The sequence below is a fragment of the Sorex fumeus genome, unplaced genomic scaffold (genome assembly GCF_029834395.1).
Source record: "Sorex fumeus unplaced genomic scaffold, SorFum_2.1 ptg000022l, whole genome shotgun sequence".
NCBI lineage: Eukaryota > Metazoa > Chordata > Mammalia > Eulipotyphla > Soricidae > Sorex > Sorex fumeus.
This window is the reverse complement of record NW_026606079.1, coordinates 6,203,919-6,227,174: the sequence shown is the minus strand read 5'-3', so window position 1 is coordinate 6,227,174 and position 23,256 is coordinate 6,203,919. Positions and strand designations below refer to the sequence as shown.

The 23,256-nt window shown below is 45.7% G+C and overlaps 2 gene segments (V, D, J or C); both read left to right on the top strand.

Annotated features, from left to right (window-relative positions):
* The window catches only part of LOC130023182 (immunoglobulin heavy variable 3-23-like), a 35,689-nt gene extending 27,724 nt beyond the window's left edge, over nt 1–7,965 (top strand). Inside the window, 1 exon segment of the V gene segment in view lies at nt 7,936–7,965. Within this exon segment, the coding sequence occupies nt 7,936–7,965 (30 nt within the window).
* Nucleotides 7,966–10,387: 2,422 nt separating this feature from the next.
* LOC130023181 (immunoglobulin heavy variable 3-74-like) lies at nt 10,388–16,930 on the top strand. The segment is given in 3 exon segments: nt 10,388–10,433; nt 10,535–10,845; nt 16,760–16,930. Coding segments are annotated over 3 exon segments (528 nt in total).
* Nucleotides 16,931–23,256: the final 6,326 nt, after the last annotated feature.

The window sequence follows — 23,256 nt, the reverse complement described above, 5'->3', positions numbered from 1 at the left end:
ATATTATATTCTTGTATGCTTGTCGGACAAGGAGAGGAGAGGCACGCCCATGGGATTCTGCTCTAGGGTGGGTCCTCCTGCTGAGGGAGGATCTGTCCTAGGAGCGGTCTTCCCTGAGGCTAAGATTTCTACCCCTATTTATTGTGACTGCACCTAATTGTTTCCCCAGTTCCTCACGGAGAGAGGATTTAACTGTACTGTAGGAGTGAGACAGGGGCAGAAGGAAGAAGAGAGTTCAGAGAGGATCAGAACCCAGACTCCAGAGAAGGAGAATGAAGGGGAATGGAGAAGGAGAATGAAGTAGCTGGGGGAGGAAGAATGGGGGCAGAGACAGAAGGAGAGATTAGGAGAGGATCAGAATAAACTACGACTAATACCTACCAGCCTGGCCCTCGTTCTTTCCTCCGCGTGACCATCGCCATTGACCTCTCCGGGGTGGTAGAAGGGTGAGACTACCGAACGCGGGTGGCGGGAGGGATAGAGCCGCCACCGTGTGGGTGCCGAGCCCCCAATTTGTGTGAGTTTACACAGTAAATAATCTGTTTATTTCCCACACCATTTTACAGAGTGTTATTTGTTCTGATTGGCTGGAGCGATATCACAGCAGGTAGTGTTTACATCGCACGTGGCCAACCTGGGTTTGATCCCTCTGCCCCTCTCGGAGAGCCTGACAAGCACAGAGAGTATCTCGCCCGCACGGCAAAGCTTGCCAAGCTACCTGTGACCTATTCCATATGCCAAAAACAGTAACACCAAATCTCACAATTTGTTGTGAGACGTTACTGGTGCCCCTCGAACACATCGATGAACAGACTGGCCGATGTTTTCCTCTGTGTATTTTAAGGATTCTGCTGTGAAAGCTAGACCACAAGTCCAGTTTTAATTAAATTCTGCATCTGCTGTGAGATATGGATTCAGTCTATCTTCTATTGTTGTTTTTTGTATGGTGTTGTTTTCCCATTACACCATTTGTCGTAGAATGTAGGATAACATTGGTTTGTCCTTTTTGCCTTGCAGCAGAGAGCTTAGGTTTATTGGGTAGCTCCCATCACTGTGCTCCCATTCCTCTGCGTTTATTTGTAACTTCTCTTTGTGCTATGTTGACTTGTAACTATTGTTTTTCTCTTCTCCTTAAGTTATTTGCATAGTAAATTTAGAGCAATGCCCTTTTTGTCTGGACACAAGAAGTCAGTTAATAGTATGCTTTAGTAACTTGGGAGTTAATTGACTCTGAATGATTTTTACTTCCTGGACATCTGTTCTCTCCACTTAAACCTCAGTTGCCATTCTTCCTAGCACTCCAAAATCAAGGTCCCGACAAGGGACTGGATGGGCCCAGGGCAAACTGTGAGCTACCCTGGCATCAAAATGGGCCTGGCCAAAGTGTCATAATACATTACTATAACTTAAGAGCATGGCCATGGACAAATTCTGTCATGATCCAAAAAGTAATAACTAGATTCTGACCATGCTAGGATTAGAAATGATTAATCCGGCCTGGGCACTATAGTCTGAGTCCATGGTGAGATGTTCCCGGGAGAGCCACACTACAAGCTCATTGTATCTTTTACTGTGTCTATATAAAATAACTAATGTTAAGAAGTAGGATTAAGATGTTAATTGAAAGATGTTAAATAAGTTACTGGACTAAGGAGAAGGGAACTCCCCTAGGTGGTGTTCCAGCCCTTGAGCCTGATGGGCGGTCAGGAAGGGTTTTCTTATGTTCATCTTGCTACTGACAGGGTGTGGTGGCTACCCCCAGTGCTGGGGAACATGAGAAGCGAGAGAGTTGGAGAGAGACATAGCAGGACAGCAAGATGGAGCACAGAGAGACCAGCAAGGGGAACAGAGGGAGAAGAATGTAGAAGAAAAATACAGGAGCAGGTGCATGGACAGAGAGAGCCCAGACTGTGAAATGGAGCATGGAGAGATTAGTGGGAGAGACAGGAGTAAACAGGAATGAGGGGCATTGTGAGACTAGAGTGGGGGGCTCAGAGAGACTGAAACAGGTGCGTGGGGAGAATGGAATAAACAGCAACTGAACAACCAACCACGTTGGCCCTCATTTCCTCTTCTGTCCACCCAGGACATGGACTACCCAGGTGGGGTTGTGGCCCGAACACTCTTCAACTCGGCAGCAAAGGGAAGAGCAGCCGGGGCTTCCCTAGCTGCCTGGAGATATTCCTTGCTCCACAGGAGAGATTTTCCTTGCTCCACTCCAGGGGATGGAATCCTTTCCCAAAGTTTCACCATAAAAGATGCAAGGATTTGTTCTGGGCTCCGAATTTTATACAGTTGGACTGAGAATTTATATTCCTGAGACTCATGGGTTAATTCCTATAACTTCATGATATTCTTTAAAGCCTGTTTCCCGAGGAATGTCACAGGTTTCAGTGAGGCCCCGTCAGCACCAGAACCCACTGTTATTCCTGCCAACCGACCTCTGGCCCTCCCAGTCCCACTGAGAAAACACCACAGGCTTTGTGGCTGCCAGAGGTTACTAGAGTCACAGCCCTAGCTGAATAGAGTGGTTATTTGGGCGGAACTTCACCCAATCCATACCCAGACCACTGGGCATTCACACGCTCGGCTCCCACACAGCAGTGGAAACAATGAAAACATAATTCTATTGTTCAATGAATGTGGGCTGAATCCAGGTAAGAACATAAGAACATCCAATGCTCTGTGAGTGTGTGGAGAGCAACAATCCTCTCAGTGCTCTCTGACCTAAAGAAAACACTGACAAGGAGACTTGGGGGTCTCAGAAAAGGAAGGAAACAATGCTCACTGTCTTTCAAACAGAACTGAAGGAGAGAAAGAATGGACTCCATGGCTGAATGAGGAAACAGAACTAAACTCTGCGGTTGTGTGTTGTGTGTGGATCTTGGCTACTGTATCTGGTGCTGCGTGAACACGACGATATTCACTTCCACTAGTTAATGCTTTTGGGTTCCCGGAGACACAGGAAGCATCTGAGGTTCATCTTAGTCTGAGGAGGAAGTGCTGAACCCTGGTAACTCTCTGAGAAACCAGTGGGGAATGAGTCTAAAATCGATTTTGTCTTGCCTTGTTTTTGTGGAAGGAGGAACCACATCCTAGGACCTTGCTGTGTGCACAGAGGCTAAGTTAGGCCCTGCATTGTGAATAGATGTGAGTTGTGCCCTGACTCTGAACCTGCAATGACCCACCTACATTGGTCACAATTCCATCTGAGGGGTCACTGACTCTCTAGGCTGTTTCTGCACCCAACATTGAAGGTGATTTTGGTTTGTGATTATAATCAGCCCGTGACAAACGTTGTGTGTGGATCTTGGCTACTGTATCTGGTGCTGCGTGAACATGCCTATAATCACCTCCACTAGTTAATGCTTTTGGGTTCCAGGAGACACAGGAAGCACCTGAGGTTCATCTTAGTCTGAGGAGGAAGTGTTGAGCCCTGGTAACTCTCTGAGAAGCCAGTGGGGAGTGAGGGTCAGTGAGGGTCAGACTCACAAATAAGCACCGTCACGGACTTGGACACTCCTCACTCGGTGAGCACTGGACCCTGCGTCACCCACCTGATCTCCCTCAGATTGGGACAGGTCTTCAGCTCTGATTCCTCCTCATGAATATCAACATCAACCAAGGTACACTGAGTTAATACAGACAAATGTGTTCCCTGAGAACAGGTTACAACAGTACGACCCTCCTACCTACCCCAGAGACCCACCCCACAAACCTCCTACACGAACCCGAACCTGGGACGGGCCTATATGATTACCTCCCATAAGAACGGCTCTTGGTGAAGGTCTCCTGTCCTGGCTGAAGGGACTAGGGCCATCAGGGGACTCCCACGCCCCATGTCCCCTCACAGGGGAGCACCCTCAGGCGCACCAGGCACTCTGGGCATCTGAGAGGTTCTCTGAGGTATCCTGGTCTCTCTGCAGGGATCTCTGTGCACGTGTGGACTCAGCCCAGACCCGGTGTGTGGACGGGACAGACCCCCTGATGACGGGAACCCGGTCAGCACAATAGTGGCCGGGCAGCGTCCCCCTGACCGGACACGACTCAGCGCAGCCCACACAGTGCTGCGTGTCTGGGGTCTCGGGACGGGCCAGGGGGCCCCCACGCACGGGACACCCGTGGGGAGGTGGGACAGTGACCACCGAACTCCCCCCGAGGACACTCCCATTGGGTCGGAGGGAGGCCGGCTCGGGTGACCATTAGGGAGAAGGACCTGGAGCGTCAGGGCTCCAGGGAGCACCTCAGGATGAGCCTGATCCAGAAGCGGGTCCGGGTCCAGCTCGGCCAGGTGGGGGAGGCCACGGGAAGCGCTGGCCATGGGGCCCCGTGGCCCCGCATGGACACAGGAAGCCCCGAGACAGGCTCGAGCGGACACCGGCTCCTGCTGACCCGTCCAGCCGCGGCGCCTGACTTGGGCTGTCCGGGAGCACCGGGCCCTGAGAGGGTCGGTTGGAATGGGCAGGAGGGCCGGGGCTGCGCTGCCCGACCTTTGCCCCCTCACCCTGAAACAGCTCCTCAGGGCCAGCATAGGGGTGGTGGTTGCAGAACCTTCCAGGGCTCCTGCACCAGGTACCGGCTGCTCCCCCTCTACCCTTCCCCCACAGCTCGCCCCCCCTCTCTCCCTCTCCCTCCCTTCCTCTCTCTCTCTCCCTCTCACTCCCTCTCTCCCTCCTTCTTCATTGTGTCCTGCCCTCCCTCCTCTCCATTGGCCCCTGTAGCTTCTCTGAGAAACTGAGGTGTGGGTGCTAGGCACTGGGGCTCAACTGAGGCGTCGTCTCCGCTGGTGCTTTCCTCCATTCCTCCTCCCCGCGGGAGACCCCGGCCGCCGTATGTTCTCTCTGCGCCCCTCTGCCCGCATGGGGAGTTCTGCTCTGCTGTGGCTTTCTGGAAGGCACCAGAGCAGGGCCTGGACCAGCAGCTCTTGCGACTGGAGAGTCTCGGGGGCAGGACGTGTTTGGACTGGCCGCCCTCCCGGACCATAACCCATGATCCCAAAATAAGGAGGAAGTTACATGGTCCCTGTATTTGTCTCCCCATCCCGCTTTCTATGGTCCTTGCTCTGCTGCCCTCTCCCTGGATGGATGGACTGAGCAGAATGGGCGCTCTCACTTCAGACAGCAAGACAGATGTTGGGCGCAGGGACATGAGTCCTGTGCAGCCACTTCGTGCTCTGGGCATGTTCAGATTCATCCTGCTGCTCCTCTACTGATTCCCCATTGTAAGGGCTGGGAGTGTGTGCCTGCATGGGGTATTAACCCATGGTCTCATCAGATCTCTTCTGTCTGTCCCTGCATATGAGGGGCTCCATCCTCCCCAAAACTGGCCCAAATTGGGACCTCATTGGTCTCAGAGATTGGCGTCATTCAGTGAATTATCTCCATGGTATATTGAGTGGATCAGCTCTGTGGAACTTGCCAGGGACCAGGAGACTTGGCTGCTGCTTCTGAGTTAACACACGGGTATAAACATTCTGAGGTATTCCAGGGCTGATCAATTTGGGAGGAAGTCTGGGCCCTAACAGGGTACTGAGCCCTTGGGCAACATCAGGGAAGGAGGGTATGGAGCAGGATGCAGGGTCAGAGCTCCTTTCCAGCAGGCCCCTCAGCTTCCCTCATGCCATCTCTGTCCCAAGTTCCCAGCAATATCCAGAACTCTCCCTCTTCTTCCGCCTGTCACATCTGCTTCTGAAAAAAGAAAGCTTTGTGTAACACCCATACTTAAGAAAAACATACATTGTGTGGGATCTTTAACCAATGGTTTCAGAGCACCTACTTAAATCTCAATCTGGACCGATAAGTAAAAAATATATATATATATCTACACTCTGGGAACCTGGACTGACATGAGAAACAGAAATGCCATTAGCAAAACTTTCAGTAGAAGAAATGAAAATCTCAATCATGTTCATTAGAGTAACAACGGAAAACAGAATCAATAACCTTGAGGATAAGCTGCAGAAAATCTCCAGTCAACAAAGAAAGTTGGGAAAACACCTCAAAAAACTCAAGGGTAAAACAGAGTTTGATTTAAGAGAAGCAGTGTAAGAACCCTCAGAGTCACAAAAGGATAAGCAAGTAAGTACAATGAGGTAATAACAGTTAAGGACATCATTGTTGAAAAGTTCCCAGAGCTGGGAAACATAGACATTCACATCCAAAATGTACCAGCTAAAATAAACCCTAATAACAGACTCCAAGACATATTCTAAATAGAAGGACCAACACCATAAACAGAGAAAAATACTGAAATCTGCAAGATCAAAGAAGGAAATTTCATACAAAGGAGTGTCCTTAAATTTACAGCAGACCTATCAAATTGATGTAGGCAAGCAGATAGGGAAGGCCCTTTCCCAAGGCAATGGCAGTAAATCTCCTGGGAAGTAATAGCCCTGGAAGAACTGGTGCCTGTCTATAACAGACCCTGAGGAGGCTGGACCAACCCCCTCCAACAGAAACACCTGCAGAAACCAAAGTTAGGAAAGGAATTTCAAAAAATACCATCACCATTCCCAAGTCCCTGGGAACCTCCCTAGCAACGGACTTTTACATATGTAGAAGCCCCACATGGGGGCAGGTTGGAGAAATCCTATAAAGGTCACCTTGAACAAAGTAAGCACGCACAAATGCTGCCCGAGCTCATGTGCTTCCTGCTTCCATGTGGCCGAGCATATGAGGTGCCTGAGCACATGTGTCATCCGCATCTCCCCTCTTGAGATGTGTACTTTCATGTTTTCATGTCTATTGCTGGGATGTGTGTAGGGGCTCTCTCTTGAGCAGGATACTCTCCACTCTCTCCACTTTCTCTCCCTCCTTCTGTTTAAAACCTCCAAATAAAAACTGTCATTTCACAAAATATGAGATTAATACCCAAGAATAGCTGAGGTCAACACCAGGAGGATTACTCCATAGCTTAGAGGCCAGCCAGGCATTCTAGGGGAAAGGGCAGCTCAGATAGAGAAGGGAGCACCAAATAAAGGGTGTTTGGAGGATCCTCCCAGGAGGGGAGATGCATGTTGAAAGTAGACTATGGACTTAACATGTTTGCCACTCAAAGCCTCTTTTGCAGAGCACAACACTCAGAAGGAGAGAGAGAACACAGGGGATTGCCCTGCCACAGAGGCAGGGTGAGATGGGAGGGATGGGGGTGGGAGGGATATTATCCATCGTGGTGGAAAATGGGCACTGGTGGAGGGATGGGTATTTGATCATTGTATAATCGAAACCCAAGCACAAAAAATTGTAGATCTACAACTGTACCTCATGGTGTCTCACTAAAAATTAAAAAAAAATTATAATAAAAAAACTGTCATTTCACTGCTCGTCTACTCCTGAAATTTCTTTATTCGAGTGAGACAAGAACCCAGTAACCCTGGGTCCTGGGTGGCAGAGACGGATGGGGAAAACAGACCATCTTTCTCCTGCCCGCTTCACATAAGTCACCCATAGGGCACACCGACATCAAAATGAATCCTCTGGGTACAAGAAATATGGTAGTATATAGTATAAAAATATCATAGCAAAATGGAGCATCACCAAGAATACTTTATCCAGTACTTTCATTCACATTTAAAAGAAATATACAGAGGCGCAGTCATGGGCGGTGAGGTTGGTGGTGCTGCAGAATCACTTAGGGGATGTAGAGTCGGTGGGGCTGACTGCAGCTCTGGGGGGTGGCGAGTAGGGGGAGGTAGTCGGATGGTGGGAGAAGAAGGCGGTGGCGAATCACTTATAAATGTCGTTCGGACTTTCACTAGATACCACATATCCCAGCCTGTATTTAAGGATATTGATTATTTCTGTGTCAGAAATGCTCCAGGTCAATGAATCAATCTCCCATTATAATGGACTGCCAGAGAAACTGATTCTTACCTCATAATTTGTTTCTTTTCTATATTTGCGTCTCTTGTACTGATCCTTTGCTCTCCCTTTGCAGGGCTTCACCTATCCGGCCCTTTCTCTGTAACTCAGACTTACTCTAAGGTCTCTGTGAGCTGTGACGTGACTCGGCATGAGATGACTCCACGTGGAGGCAGGAAGGATTCCCTTCTCCATGGGGCTGTCTCTGAACACACCTCCCTATGGAAACTGGTGTGAATCAAGCCGGACTCATTTCCAAGTGTTCACACTTCCTGTATCCGATGGTGCTGAGGACACACTTCCTCTATTCACTCTTAGAACTCTGCAGAACCCACCCCCCCAGACCAAAGGAGGGGCTGCAGGGGCTCTGACGACCACCAGTGGGCACTAGAGAGACACTTCAGAAAAGGCCTCAGAACCACAAGGGGGCAAAGAGGGTCACCATGTGCTAGAAGCCCACAGGGGCCAATATTCTGTCACAGCACAGAGACACTCAGCTACCAACACCCACACCCACTTCCATCCATGCCCAGTTCCAGCATCTTTCCTAGAACCCTTCCTTGTCACTCCCAGAGAATCTCCACTTCTAGTGACACCCTCACACTCCCAACTCCCTCCCTATGCTCTGTCCTCCCTCTCCCCCACACAACTCCCCACCCGGGCCCCAGGACTCCAACACCTGGCAGAGTGAGTATTAATTGGTACTTTCTTGTTTATCATTATTTTCATAGCTTTCTCTTTGATACTTACGAAGACGTAGAACAGCTTTTCCTCATTTTTCTCCCTCCTTCTAGCTCGTGTGACCTATTTTAAAGACCCAGGACTGAGAGTTATACATGACTCCTTTAGTCATGAGTAAAACCCATAATATATCCCTATAGTGGGAAGCTCTTGAGAGTGAATCTCCGTCATCGCACTCTACACACACTTACACAAACAGGAGGCACTGCAGAGAGCATGAGGGAGGGGTGAGACGTGGGGGGAAGAATAGCATGGGCCAAGGGGATACACTGGGGTGAGGGGTTCATTCACTGTTTTGGTGTGATGATCAACTACAGAGATTTCAATTTATTTCAGTGCTCATAATTTTAATGATCTATAAGTCAGTATTCTGTGTAGAACATGACCTTCTGTGATTTTTTACTGCTAATCAAATATTGACATGGTAAGAAGGAGACGTGGGGGTAGGGCTGATGTGAAGAGTCACACCCCATGCACCTCCATGCACACTAGTTACCAACATCCTCCTCCAGGTAAACGCAAAATTCAGAATAAATACAATTTGTTCTCATTACAGGGAAGAAGTTCTTGACAGCTGCTAGCCCATATTTTGTTTAGTATTATTTGTGAGTGTTTGTCTGGTTTGGGGGCTATACCTGGCAATGATCAGGGATTACTCCTGACTCTGCGCTCAGCAGTTACTATTGAAATTCCCGGGGGAAGCATATGGGATACTAGAGTTCAAACCTGGGTGAGCCTTGTGCAAGGCAAGCGCCCCGCCACTGTGCTATCCTTCAGCCCCAGTTGCTTTGGATTTGTTATTGTGCCACTCTGGGTATAATGCTGGCTCTGTGCACAGGGGTCACTCTTGGTGGGGGCATGGGACACCATATGAAGTGCAGGGAATGAACCTTGATCTGCCACATCCAAGGAAAGCAGCTTATCCCTTTGCTGTCTCTACATCTCTTGTTACTGGACACCAATCTTGGTGGACAGGGACAAACCATGGGATGCAGTGAGTATTTTAAACACAGACTTAAGAGAGAAGGGGTGGGGGTCAAGGGACTAACATGCTCATGGACCGAGAGCTCCTAAAGCCCAACACAATGAGAGTTTTCACTTAGACCAAGGAATCATCAGAAGAACGACATTCTTAGGTCAGCTACCTGACTTAGTCTATATGAGCTAAGATTTTACACATTCGAGGGCCTTTGATATAAGGACAAACATGTTTAACCTCGGAGATATTTCCTCTGGGAGAAACAGCAGAGACACAGCAGACACAGGATCCTGACTCAGGTTTCCCAGATATCAGGGCTACGCTATCTGGCCATTCTGCCTTAGTCCTGATTCTGTTTTAATTCTTGGTTTCCAACTCATTCGTAACTCGGTGTCATTCAGTGGATTACTTTTGTCTCAATAATTGGACTAACACAAGGTGTTATGAGAATATTATATAAAATATTTAAGCTTTTCTGTGACAAATGATGCATGAAACAGAAGTATGACTATAGATTTTACATGAGAGTCATCAAAAGTAAGGACAAAAATCACAAATTAAATTTGTTGCCATATAACAATTGCATGAAAGAATCTTTTCCAGGTCACAAGTCAGCCCCAGAAGAAGACATTTGCTCTGGAGTCTTTCACTTACTCTTTAGTTCAAACAGAACCTTCTATGTAGGAGGAGGATATGCAAATGAGCCTCTCCCTGCTATGATGAAAACAGCCCAGCCCAGCCTCAGCTCCAGGAGAGGCATCAGTTCAGGGGTTCCCAGGGGCTCCATCGTGACTCACACAGAACCAATATGGCGTGTGGTCTGAGCTGGCTTCTCCTGGTGGCTGTGCTTGGAGGTAACTCGTGGGCGACAGGGACACGGAGCGTGGGAAAGATGGGATAGGCAGATCCTCTGTGTAAGGAGACTTTCCTGACCAGGATGTCTTTGTGTTTGCAGGGGTTCGGTGTGAGGTGCAGTTGTTGGAGTCTGGGGGAGACTTGGTGAAGCCCGGGGGTTCCTTGACACTCTCCTGTGCAGCCTCTGGATTCAATTTTGGCAGATATTGGATGCACTGGGTCCGCCAGGCCCCAAGGAAGGGCCTAGAGTGGGTCTCACTCATTAATCCTCTTGGTACATATACAGAGTATGCCGACTCTGTGAAGGGCCGATTCACCATCTCCAGAGACAACAGCAAGAACACGCTTTCTCTACAAATGAGCCGCCTGAGGGAGGACGACACTGCCCTGTACTACTGTGCAACAGACACAGTGAGAGGAAGGCCGTGTGGGCCCAGACACAAACCACCTGCAGGAGGAAGCAGGGTGAGCTTCAGTGGCGCAGGCCCCCGAGAGGCTCTGAGGACTCTCCCCTGCGGAGACGTTGCTCATGAGCAGACAAATCATGTTTCTGTGGAAATCAGGCCTGTCCTGCCCCTCAGCTCTCAGATTACCCTTGTCTTGTGGGTTGTGGCCCAGTCTCCATCCCCGCGATGGGCAGTAACGACTTATCACACTCTCTCTTTCCTGATAAAAAGTTTCCAGTGACAGGAGATATGGTGCCGCCAGCAGGTCAATTTGTACCTGTGAGGCGAGTGTATCAGCAGCCTGATGCACCGTCAGACTTTCAGATACCCCAAAATTGCTGCTGTGCCTTTGGCTAGACCACAAAAACTTAGGGCAAAGTTTACCAAGAAAGTAAACAGCCAAACTTTACATATGTGGGAGACACACCCACAAACCACCTCTGGCTCAGCGATATAATTGGAGGAATGGCCTCTCTGGTTCCTGATTGAACTGCTTGATGGCCATGATCCCAGAGACTCAGAAGCGAATCTCAGAACCCAAAAGCTTTTGGCAGAAATGCGTCCTGTTCCTGCAGTAGGTTACTGTCGCTGGGCCACTCCAGATGGGAATAGGTTTTGGCCTGTCCCGCTTGGCTGCCTGGTGACTGTCATCCTCCAGAGGCAATTGGACAGACAGGTTTGGGCCTACAGTGACAAGACATGCCAGGCCTCACCAGACGGGGGTGGAACCGGCCCTTTCCTCCCCATCCCAGGATGGGGACATCCAGTGACAGAATCATGACTTCCATGGGGCCTGAGGGGCACATTATTCTCTCGTAGAAATTAAAATAACCCTGTAGAGATTATCATTGTCTCCTGGAAGAGTCATTTGGTCAGAAAGAGAAATTCTGGTGTCCACTCAGCTGTGTGCTGTCTCCTTCCTTCTGCTCTCAGACACACTCTGTGCCCACTCACCTCTACACTCTTACCTGCTCCCAGGTAGCCTCTCCCTGGTCACTCTACACCTGAGAGTCCTGTTATCCTAGACTGGCTGACCTCTGTCCTCCATCCACTCACTAAGTGGACATTCAGATTTCCCCAATCCTTCTCCACCCCCTCAGACATTGTAGAGGAAAGACCAGATCCTGTGACACAAGCTTTGCTGACCCCTTCACCTTGAGACAGGGGCAGGACCCAGAGCACCAATACTCTCCCTGAGGCCCCCTCTCCCGGTAACCCCGGATACACCACAGCTCAGAGCCCAGGGACCCTCCTTACACTGAGGCTCTGTACGGACACCATTGCAGATGTGACTCAATGATTTTCTCACTGTGGTTCCACTCAATTTCCGGTCTACCCTCCCAAGACAGAGAAACTTGGGGATTAGAATCTACTTTCTTCTCTCCCCTCACATGCTCACCCCCTGAAGCAACATTCCTGTTCTGGTGACTTTTCAAAGTCACCTCTTTAAAATCACAAGTTCACCATTAATTCTTCACTTAGGGAACTCGAAGAGTTTTAAAGGTTCAATATCAATAATAAAGACTAATGTTGAAGGTATATTTCTTTTTAGTAATTACACTATCAGTCATGATTACAAATGGCTAATAGAGAATAAAATTAATGGATACATTAAAATGTATGTGAAAAATCATTGTGAAATGAACAATCATTGTGAACAATGAACAATCATTGTGAATAATTGTACTATTCAAATGTGGACAACGTGTGTTTCTTTAGTTTTGGGGCCAACCCTAGGACTACACTGCGTTTAGTATTTGTCTGTGTTCTGGTCTCTCCTGTAGTGCTCAGGGATCAAGCTAGTGGTTCTGGAAAATGAACCTGTGCAAAGATGCTCCAATTCTTCGATCCTGTTGAAGTTGCTGTGAAAAATAAAATTTTAAAGTTTCTCTCATGCCAGGAGTGTCTAACAACGATAAAATATGAAATGAATGTTCTAGGTATGTTTTCTTTCAAATTTGTCTTCTTTTTACTGTCTCTAATACATTATTAATTATAAACCATAATTTTGGGGGGAGGGATCACACCTGACAATGTATAGGTGTTACTCCTGGCTCTGCACACTCAGGAATTACTCCTGGCGCTGCTCAGGGGAGCATATGGGATGCTGGGAACCGAACCCAGATTGGCCACTTGTAAGGCAAACACCTTACCCACTGTGCCATCACTCCAGCCCCGAAAACCATAATATTTTAATTATTCTACATCTGAAGGAGTGAAAGAGCCACAACATGAGTCAAGAAGGATAGTGAAAGAAAATATGTTTAATTTAATTAGGTGAAAATGAAACAAAAATTGTTAATTTAGAGTTAATACTTGTGTGTAAAACATTCATAATTTTGGTGTGTGATATATACATAGTACTGGTGTGTGAAATTTTTTGATTAATTTAATTAAGTGTCCTGTTGGTCTTGGTGCAGCAGCTTTAGGAAATATTCCCAATATTCCATAGGCACTCCAGGGTCCCTCCTGAGGTCAGGGGGCCCAGCTCCCCTGGAAACTGCTGACTTTGGAGAGTACAGAGATAGTGCATGTGGGTCAGATCTGTGACGATTCACTGTCATGGCCTGCAGGAGCTCTGGGACAGGACACCTGGGGACAGACACAGTGAGTCACTTGGTTATACACGAAAGTGTTTATGAATCCTGTAGCCACCTGTGGCGTGATATCATCCATCTCAATCGTCACGTTGCCCGAGGTGGTGTTTTTTTGTATCTGTGTCTAACCTAGCAGAATTTTGTAGACCCTGCTGGGTGTGTAGATTACTTTTGATCCTTAATGTTGACTTTTTATTTTATTTTATTTTATTTTTTAGAATTTTTTTAAATTTTTTTTATTTATTTATTGAATCACTGTGGGAAAGGTTACAAAGCTTTCAGGTTTATGTCTCAATCATGCAAATATCAAACACATTTCCCTTTACCAACACTTATTTTTTACCATGAAGAACCCCAATAAAACCCCACCCCCCACCCCTCCCCGTCCCTGTGAGGCAGATGAATTCTAGTTAACACTCTATCTGCTTTGATTAGATTCATTGTTTCAATAAAAGATTCACCACTATTATTTAGAGTTTACCCCCCCCCCCCAAATCAGACATGCTGAAAAAGCATTGTGAAGTGATTTTCTTTCTACGGCTGGGTTCAAGAATTAAATGTTGGTTTTGGGTTTCTGCTCTTTTACCTATTGACCCTGGAAGTATTTCTACTGAAAGTCAGATAGTTAAGAAATTGGTTTCTGTGTTCTGGAGTCGTGGCCGTGCTGGAGAGCCGCTCGCGGGGGGCAACCGGTGGCCTCGGTAGGGCGTGAAGGGCGGACCGAAACGCCCCCCTTCCCATGAGGTTTTAGTCGCCCCCACTACCCCGGCTCATACCTGCTGTCCACAAGGCTCCCATGTGGCCGCCATCTTTCTTTCCAGAGAGGAGAGGGCGAATGGGGCAACACCCTTTCCCCTCCGGCAGACTTGATGGCCTGGATCAATGCATAGTCCGTTCACTTTTCTGCTCCAAGCTGCTGGGTTCTGCATTAAGTCCTTGTGCTTCTGGGGCCGTGGCCGTGCTGGAGAGCCGCTCGCGGGGGGCAACTGGTGACCTCGGTAGGGCGTGAAGGACGGACCAGAACGCCCCCCTTCCCATGAGGTTTTAGTCGCCCCCACACCCCCGGCTCATACCTGCTGTCCACAAGGCTCCCATGTGGCCGCCATCTTTCTTTCCAGAGGGAGGAGGGCGGAAGGGAGCAACACCCTTTCCCCTCTGGGCAGAAATGATTGCCTGGATTAACGCATAGTCCTTTCACTTTTCTGCTCCAAGCTGCTGGGTTCTGCATTAGGTCATTGTGCTTCTGGGGCTGTGGCCGTGCTGGAGAGCCGCTCGTGGGGGCAACTGGTGGCCTCGGTATGTTGACTTTTTAAACATCAAATTATAGAGCATATTTTCTGGCCCCTTAGATTGAATTCAAAACTTGCATGCTCCATGGAATTATGGGGTACCTGTATGTTACCAACCTGTGTCTAGGTTCCATGAATTTGGGAGGGGGTGGAGGGCCACGCCTGGCACTGTTCAAGGCCAACACACGTGCGCCCTTGTAAAATGTGTGAGTCTGAGCACTAAGACAAGGTTCCAGGTGCAATTGTTTGTGGGTTGATGACTCCCTGAAAGCTCTTTTCAGGCACCTGATGGGTCTTCAATTCCTCAGTGATGACCCCAATAACAGGGTTCTTAGATTCACGATTATCTTATGGATACTGAGTTATATACAGGACAGAACAGGTTGAGGTGCTCCTGGCAAGGCCAATGGCACCAGGAAGGTCACTGTGTAAGGCCTTGTCCCTAAATATGGAGGGTCCCTAAATATGGAAGGTCCTTGTCCCTAAATAGACTCAGCACCAGTGAGAAAGAAAAGATTCACCCTAAGCACTGCCTTGAATCTTTAAGAGTGAAGCTTCTCTAGGAAAAGGGATTTTCATTAAAGGTATATGAGTTAAAAAAAAAAAAAACACTGTGAAATCCGATTGACATGGATTGGATTCAGCAAACTCAGAACTCACAGGGACAATAACATTGTCTGTTGTGTCCAAGATCTGCATTCACAGTGGGAGAACAGGAGCCACTACAAAGGGACACGCAAGGGCAGGGCCTTTCTACAGGGTAGAGACCCTGGGTGGGGGGAGAGAGCTGGGTTTGGCCATCAGAGACCTGAGACACAGGGACTCCCCTCTCCAGCTGCCATTTCCCCCTCAGCAATTCCTGTTTCCTGAGAGCTCCTCAGCACGTTTCCTGTGCTGGAAAAAGAGCCCCGGCTCCAACAAGGCCCCCAGGGACAGACCTGAGTACTCTGAGCCACAGTCAGCACCTCCTCCCAGGTCGCCCAACACCAGCCTCCTGTGGGTCCCCTCCTTTCTCTGCAAATCTGCACTGGGGACCCAGGATAAAAACCACGTTCACACTCGCCCTAACTCGCGCTCCCTCTCCCCCTGACACGGTGTCTGAGGTCATGGATCTCGTGGGCAGGAACGTGCATCAGCGCTGGTTCCTCCTCTTTCTGGTGCCAGCACCTGAATGGGATGTGAGTGTCCCCTGGACAGAAGCATGTGACCATCAGAAGGTGCTCTGCTTCCGGGACTGCAGGGCTGGTTCCATGAACAGGGGGAGAGGGGCCTGCAAGGGGGTCCCTTTCTTTACTGTACTGTTGAAAAATATAAAACAAAATTAATAAACCAAGTATATAAATTTCAGCCATCATTTCCTGTTTTAGTACAAATTTGTTCATTGCTCCTCCTGTCTCCCAGTGCACTAGAGATTGTTTGATCCTATTAGGTAATGTGTGGCCGATTTTTCTTTCTACTTAGATCTTTCCTTTCACAAAAAGGAGAGATTACTCCTGTTACCTTCTTTATTCTCACTGAGGGAACAAAACAACAGTAGTCTGAGTGTCGATGCTGAGTGTGGATCCCCGCAGACCCCCACACTCTGCCGTGACCCCTGTGCTCAGCCTTTTATTATTTTTTATAATAAAACGTACAAGAATCTTTTATTAAAATTGTTGAATTTTCATGTTTGCGGATAGTGAACATTTATTTCTGCTGTTAGATAATTTCAATTTATTGTGTTTATCAAAGATTTAAAGTATTTAAGTATTTAATTGCTAATTTCTCATTAATCTGAGCCCCCACCCGACTCCTCGCGGGAATCCCAGTGTGTGGTTAGGATGCAGGGGCTGTTATCATTGGATCCTGTCCATCCTGACGCTCTGTTCTCTGTGTACCACAGATGAATGAGAACATTCACATTTATCCTTCTCCCTGGCCTTAATAGAATCTGATATTTTTCAGTTTCATTCATATTTCAGAAAATGTAATAATTTTTTGCCTTTTCTTACAGCTGCATAGTGTTGCATTGTGTATTTTTCACTACAATTTTTTGTCTGTAGAATTTTCATTAAGAATTAGGGTAGAACTCTGGACGCAGAAACCAGCCGCCACCACCAGGCCCCCGGGCAGGGGCAGCTCCAGCATCTCCAGCCACTTCCTCAGGGAGCGCCAGTCCATGTAGTCGCTGGCCCCTCCAACAGATGCCTGTCATAAGCCAAAGAAAATGCCAGAGAAGATGCTCAGACCCTAGAAATAGAGAAGTGTGACCACCATAGACTGGCCCTATCCACAATCCTTTCCCACGATAAGAGTAAACAGTGCTAGTGAATTCAAGGGTTTTACCACTAGACTGGAGCGATAGCACAGCGGGTAGGGCGTTCGCCTTACAAGCGGCCAACATGGCCGACCCGAGTTCGATTCCTCCGCCCCTCTTGGAGAGCCTGGCAAGCTACCGAGAGTATTCGATATGCCAGACACAGTAACAACAAAGTCTCCAATGGAGACGTTACTGGGCCCGCTCGAGCAAATCGACGATCAACGGGAGGGCCTTTACTTACTTTACTTTATCACTAGACAAACAAAACAACATGAAGAAACAACGCAAATCTCCACTACAAGGTGAAGATGAAGAAAAGATCCCTGAATCCTCAGCCGGGGTGACCTACAAATATGCTCTCTCCAATAAAGAACTCCGAGACGAAATGCAGAGGATGTTCAAGGCCCTACTCAAAGAATCAATGGAAGAGATATCCAGAAAACTAAAAGAAGAAATGAAAGAAACAACAGAAAGGTTAGTCGAGAAAATACAGGAAGAATGAGAGCAGAAACAAAACTACACAAAGAAGTGTCACAGATAAAGGACTAGGTAGATGGAATTAAAAACTCAGTAAGTACCCTTAGCAATCGGATAAGTGCAGCTGAAGAGAGGATCAGTGAGCTTGAAGATGAGCAACAGAAATCCCATAGGAAAACACAAGCAATAGCAAAAGATCTCAAAATGTCTCTTAGGAGAATCAGAGACCTAGAGAATGATGTCAAGAGGAATAACATTAGAATCATTGGAGTACCAGAAGGGCAGGGAGGCAACCCCAATGAAAAGGCCACAGTGAAAGAAATCATCACTGAAAAGTTCCCAGAGTTAAAAAACTCAGACATACAGATCCAAGGAGCCAGAAGTGTGCCAGCAAAAGGAGACCCTAATAAAAACACTCCAAGGCATATCATAGTCAGAATGATGGATGCTGTGGACAGAGACACAATACTACAAGCAGCAAGGTCAAAGAAGGAAATCACATTCAAAGCAGCACCCCTTAGATTTACAGCAGACATATCAGAGGAAACCCTCCAAACCCGAAGGCAATGGTGGGATATAGTGAAAAAAACTCAATGAAATGAACTCCTCACCAAGAATACTTTATCCAGCTATACTCTCACTCAAACTCGATGGAACTATCTACACCATTTGTAGATAAACAACAGCTCAGAAACTTCATAGACTCAAAACCAAAACTAAAAAAGGGTTAAGGGGGCTCCTGTAGGATAAGAAGGAAAACACTTAGAAACACAACCAACCCCTACAGAAACATGGCACAAAATCCCATGACAACAATCTCTCTTAATGTCAACGGTCTAAATGCACCAATCAAGAGACACAGAGTGGCAAAATGGATCCAGAAACAGAAACCAATATTCCACTGTCTACAAGAAACTCATCTGAACAATCAGAGCAAAGACAGACTCAAAGTAAAAGGATGGAAAACAATCGTGCAAGCAAACAGCTCCCTCAAAATAGCTGGGGTGGCCATACTGGTATTCGACAACATTAATTTCACGTTGAAAAAGATTAGAAGGTACAGCGAAGGCCACTTTCTATTCATCAAGGGATACGTAAAACAGGAAGAAATTACACTCTTAAATGTATAGGCACCTAACGAGGGAACAGCTAACTACTTAAAACAACTGCTAACAGATTTTAAGGAGGACATTGCTAGCTGGAGTCTTCAACATCGCCCTATCACCTCTGGATAGATCCAACAAGAACAAAACTCAGCAAGGAAACATTGGCTTTGAAAGAAGAGATAGAAGAGAAAGGACTTATAGACCTATACAGGGCTTTACACCCCCAAAAGAAAGAATACACATTCTTCTCCAGTGCGCATGGAACATTTTCCAAAATAGACCATGTGCTAGGCCACAAAATATACCTCAGTAGAATCAGGAAGATAGAAATACTATCAACAATCTTTTCAGACCACTATGCACTGAGAATAGAAGTGAATCACACACAAACACGGAGAACCAAATCAAACACCTGAAAATTAAACAACTCAATGCTGAGCAATGAATGGGTCAGGAAAGAAGTCAAGGACAAAATCAAAAGATACCTGGAAACAAGTGACAATGAAGACACAAGCTACCAGAACTTATAGGATGCAGCGAAAGCTGTATTGAGGGGAAAATTTATAGTTCTGCAAGCATATCTCAGGACGGAAGAAAGAATGAACATAAAAAACTTGACTTCACAGCTCAAGATCTTAGAAAAGGATAAACAGAAGGAGCCCAAAGTAGGCAGAAGGAAAGATATCATAAAACTTAGAGCAGAAATCAACGGCATGGAAACCAAAGAAACAATCTGAAAGATCAATGAAACAAAGAGTTGGTTCTTAGAGAAAATAAATAAGATAGATAAACAACTAGCAACACTCACAAAGAAACAGAGAGAAACAACCCTAATAAACCGAATAAGAAATGAGAATGGGGATATCACAACAGAAACCAAAGAAATTCAAAAGATCATCAGAGGCAACTTCGAAAGTCTGTGTGCCACGGAACAAGAGAACCTAGAAGAAATGAATAAATTCCTGGATTTCTATAAGCTCCTGAAGCTGAATCGAGAATATATAGAGTACATGAATAGATCTATTAACATCAAGGAAATTGAAACTGTAATCAAAAGTCTTCCCAAAAACAAAAGCCCAGGTCCAGATGGAATCACTAGCGAATTTTTCCAAACATTTAAAGAGGACCTATTGCCAGTTCTTCTCAAGCTTTTCCAGGAAATTGAAAAAAAAACAAATTCTCCTAAATAGTTTCCATGAAGCCCATATCTCCCTAATATCAAAAGGAAACAAAGACACCACAAAAAAGAAAACTACAGGCTTATATCCCTGATGAACATTGATGCAAAGATTCTCAACAAAATACTAGCAAATAGAATCCAACTACTCATCAAAAAGATCATACACCATGACCAAGTGGGATTCATCCCGGGGATGCAAGGATGGTTTAACATTCGGAAATCAATCAACATAATCCATCATATCAACAAAAGAAAAGTTAAAAATCATATGATCATATCAATAGATGCAGAGAAAGCATTTGACAAGATCCACATCCGTTTATGATGAAAACCCTAGCCAAATTGGGGATAGAGGGGACTTTTCTCAATATATTTAAAGCCATCTATCATAAGCCTACAGCAAGCATCATCCTCAATGGGGAAAAAGTAAGAGCCTTCCCCTTAAGATCAGGAACGAAACAAGGATGCCCACTCTCTCCACTACTGTTCAATATAGTACTGGAAGTACTCGCAATAGTGATTAGGCAAGAAAAGGATATCAAGGGCATCCAAGTAGAAAAGGAAGAAATCAAGCTCTCACTATTCGCAGATGATATTATACTATACTTAGAGAAACCTAAAATCTCTACCAAGAAACTCCTAGAAACAATAGATCTGTATAGTAAAGTTGCAGGCTATAAAATTAATACCCAAAAGTCCGTGGTTTTCCTATATGCAAATAGTGAGAGTTAAGAAAACGACATGAAGAAAACAATTCCATTCACAACTGTGCCCCAGAAATTCAACTACCTAGGAATTAGCTTAACTAAAGAAGTAAAGGACCTGTACAAAGAAAACTACAAAACGCTGCTTCAGGAAATAAAAGAGGACACAAGGAAAAGGAAAAATATTCCCTGTTCATGAATCGGGAGAATTGACATTTTCAAAATGACAGTACTTCCCAAAGCACTGTACAAATTCAATGTGATCCCTATCAAAATACCCATGACATTCTCCAAAGAAATGGAGCAAACACTCCTGAAATTTATATGGAACAATAAGCCCCCTCGAATAATTAAAGAAGTTCTTGGGAAAAAGAAAATGGGAGGAATTAACCTCCCAAACCTCAAACTCTACTACAAAGCAATAATAATTAAATCAGCATGGTACTGGAACAAAGGCAGAGCTGCAGACCTATGGAACAGGGTTGAATATACTGACATATCCCCTCAAACATATGATCATCTAATCTTTGATAAAGGGGCAAGAAATGCAAAGTGGAGCAAGGAAAGCCTTTTTAATAAATAGTGCTGGCAAAACTGGACGACTACATGCAAAAAACTGGGCTTAGGTCTCTGCCTAACACCATGTACAAAAGTAAGATCAAAATGGATTAAAGACCTCAACATCAGACCGGAAACCATAAGGTACATTGAAGACAAAGTTGGCAAAACCCTCCATGACATTGAAGCTAATGGTATCTTCAAAGATGTCACGCCACTGGCCAAGCAAGTGAAATAGATAGACAAATGGGACTATCTTAAACTAAGAAGCTTCTGCACCTCAAAAGAAACAGTGACCAAAATACAAAGACAATCTACAGAATGGGAAAGGATATTCTCCAAATACACATCCGAAAAGGGGTTGATATCAAGGATATACAAAGTACTGGTTGAACTCCACATGAAGAAATCATCCAACCCCATCAAAAAGTGTGGCAACGAAATAATCAGAAACTTTCTCAAAGAAGAATTCCGAATGGCTAAAAGGCACATGAGAAAATGCTCTACATCATTAATAATCAGGGAGATGCAAATCAAAACAACAATGAGATATCATTTCACACCACAGTAACTGTCCCACATTCTAAAGAACAAAAGTGACCTGTGTTGGCGCAGATGTGGCGAGAAAGGGACCCTCCTTCACTGCTGGTGGGAATGCCGACTGGTTTAACCCTTTTGGAAAACAGTATGAATGACTCTCAAAAAATTAGAAATTGAGCTCCCATTTGACCAAGCAATACCACTCCTGGGAATATACCACGGAGAGACTAAAAAGTATAGTCGTAGTGACATCTGCTCTTGTTTGTTTATTGCAGCACTATTTACAATAGCTAGAATATGGAAAATACCTGAGTGCCCAAGAACAGAAGACTGGTTAAAGAAACTGTGGTACATCTACACAGTGGAGTACTATGTAGCAGTTAGAAAAAATGAAGTCATGAAATTTACATACAAGTGGTACTACATGGAAAATATTATGCTAAGCGAAATGAGTCAGAAAAAGAGGGACAGACATAGAAAGATTGCATTCATCTGGGTAACACAAAGTAACAAAATAAGAGACTAACACCCAAGAACAGCTGTGATAAATAAGGGTTGTTCTCTCCATGGCTTAGAGGCCAGCTGCACACTCTAGGGGTAAAGGCAGCTCAGATAGAGAAGGGAGCACCAAATAAAGGGTGCTGGGAAGATCTGCCCAGGATGGGAGATGCCTGCCGAAAGTAGTCTGTGGACCGAACATGATTGCCACCCAATGTCTCTTCTGCAGACCACGGCAACCAAAGGGAGAGATAGAACAAAAGGGAATGCCCTGCCACAGAGGCAGGGTGAGATGGGGGCTGGGGGGTGGGAGGGATACTGAGATTGGTGGGGGTGGGGAATGGGCACTGGTGATGGGATGGGTACTCGATCATTGTATATCCAAGCACAACAACTTGTAAGTCTACAACTGTACCTCATGGTGTTTCACTAATGAAACAAAATCAAAAAACAAAAAAAAGAAAAAATAGACCAAATGAAATAGATTGGAGACTGAGATAGGACATTATATATGTATCAGAGTGAGAGAAGAGATATGTGATATCAGAATGAGATCAGGGCTTAGAAGTCAGGAAAAGAGAAAGGAGGAAAGGAAAAAATGTTCATAAAATAAATAAGGAATTAGAAGATATCATTAATAATCAAAGGATTTTATTTTATCATTAGTGTGGGGCGAAGGTTGGACATGGAACAATGGAGACAGTTACCATGGAAACATTAGGACATGCTGGTTGAACAAACAGGAGAGTGCTACGGTGTTGTAATATTTTGTTGTTATTGTTTATATTATCAGGTTTTTTTTTCAGTTAGAGTATCAATCTAGGGACACACCAAGTGCTTTTGCAGGTATCTGTCAGAGGATTGCTGAAGAAAACAGCTTCAAGCTTAATGGACTTAGTTCATTAGAAAACAGTTGTTTATGTAATATTATATTTTTATTTGGACAACTACAAGCATATTTGACATCAAAGTTGCTGTGAATTTTAAGTGGAATTGTTCAGTTGCCACCTCCAAACAGTTGACATATCCAAGTTTAACTGTAAATCGAGCTATTTCATTTAAGAAATAATCTTGTATTACTAAATAAAACAGGAAATACTTGATAAAATGAGATCAAAAAAAATTTCG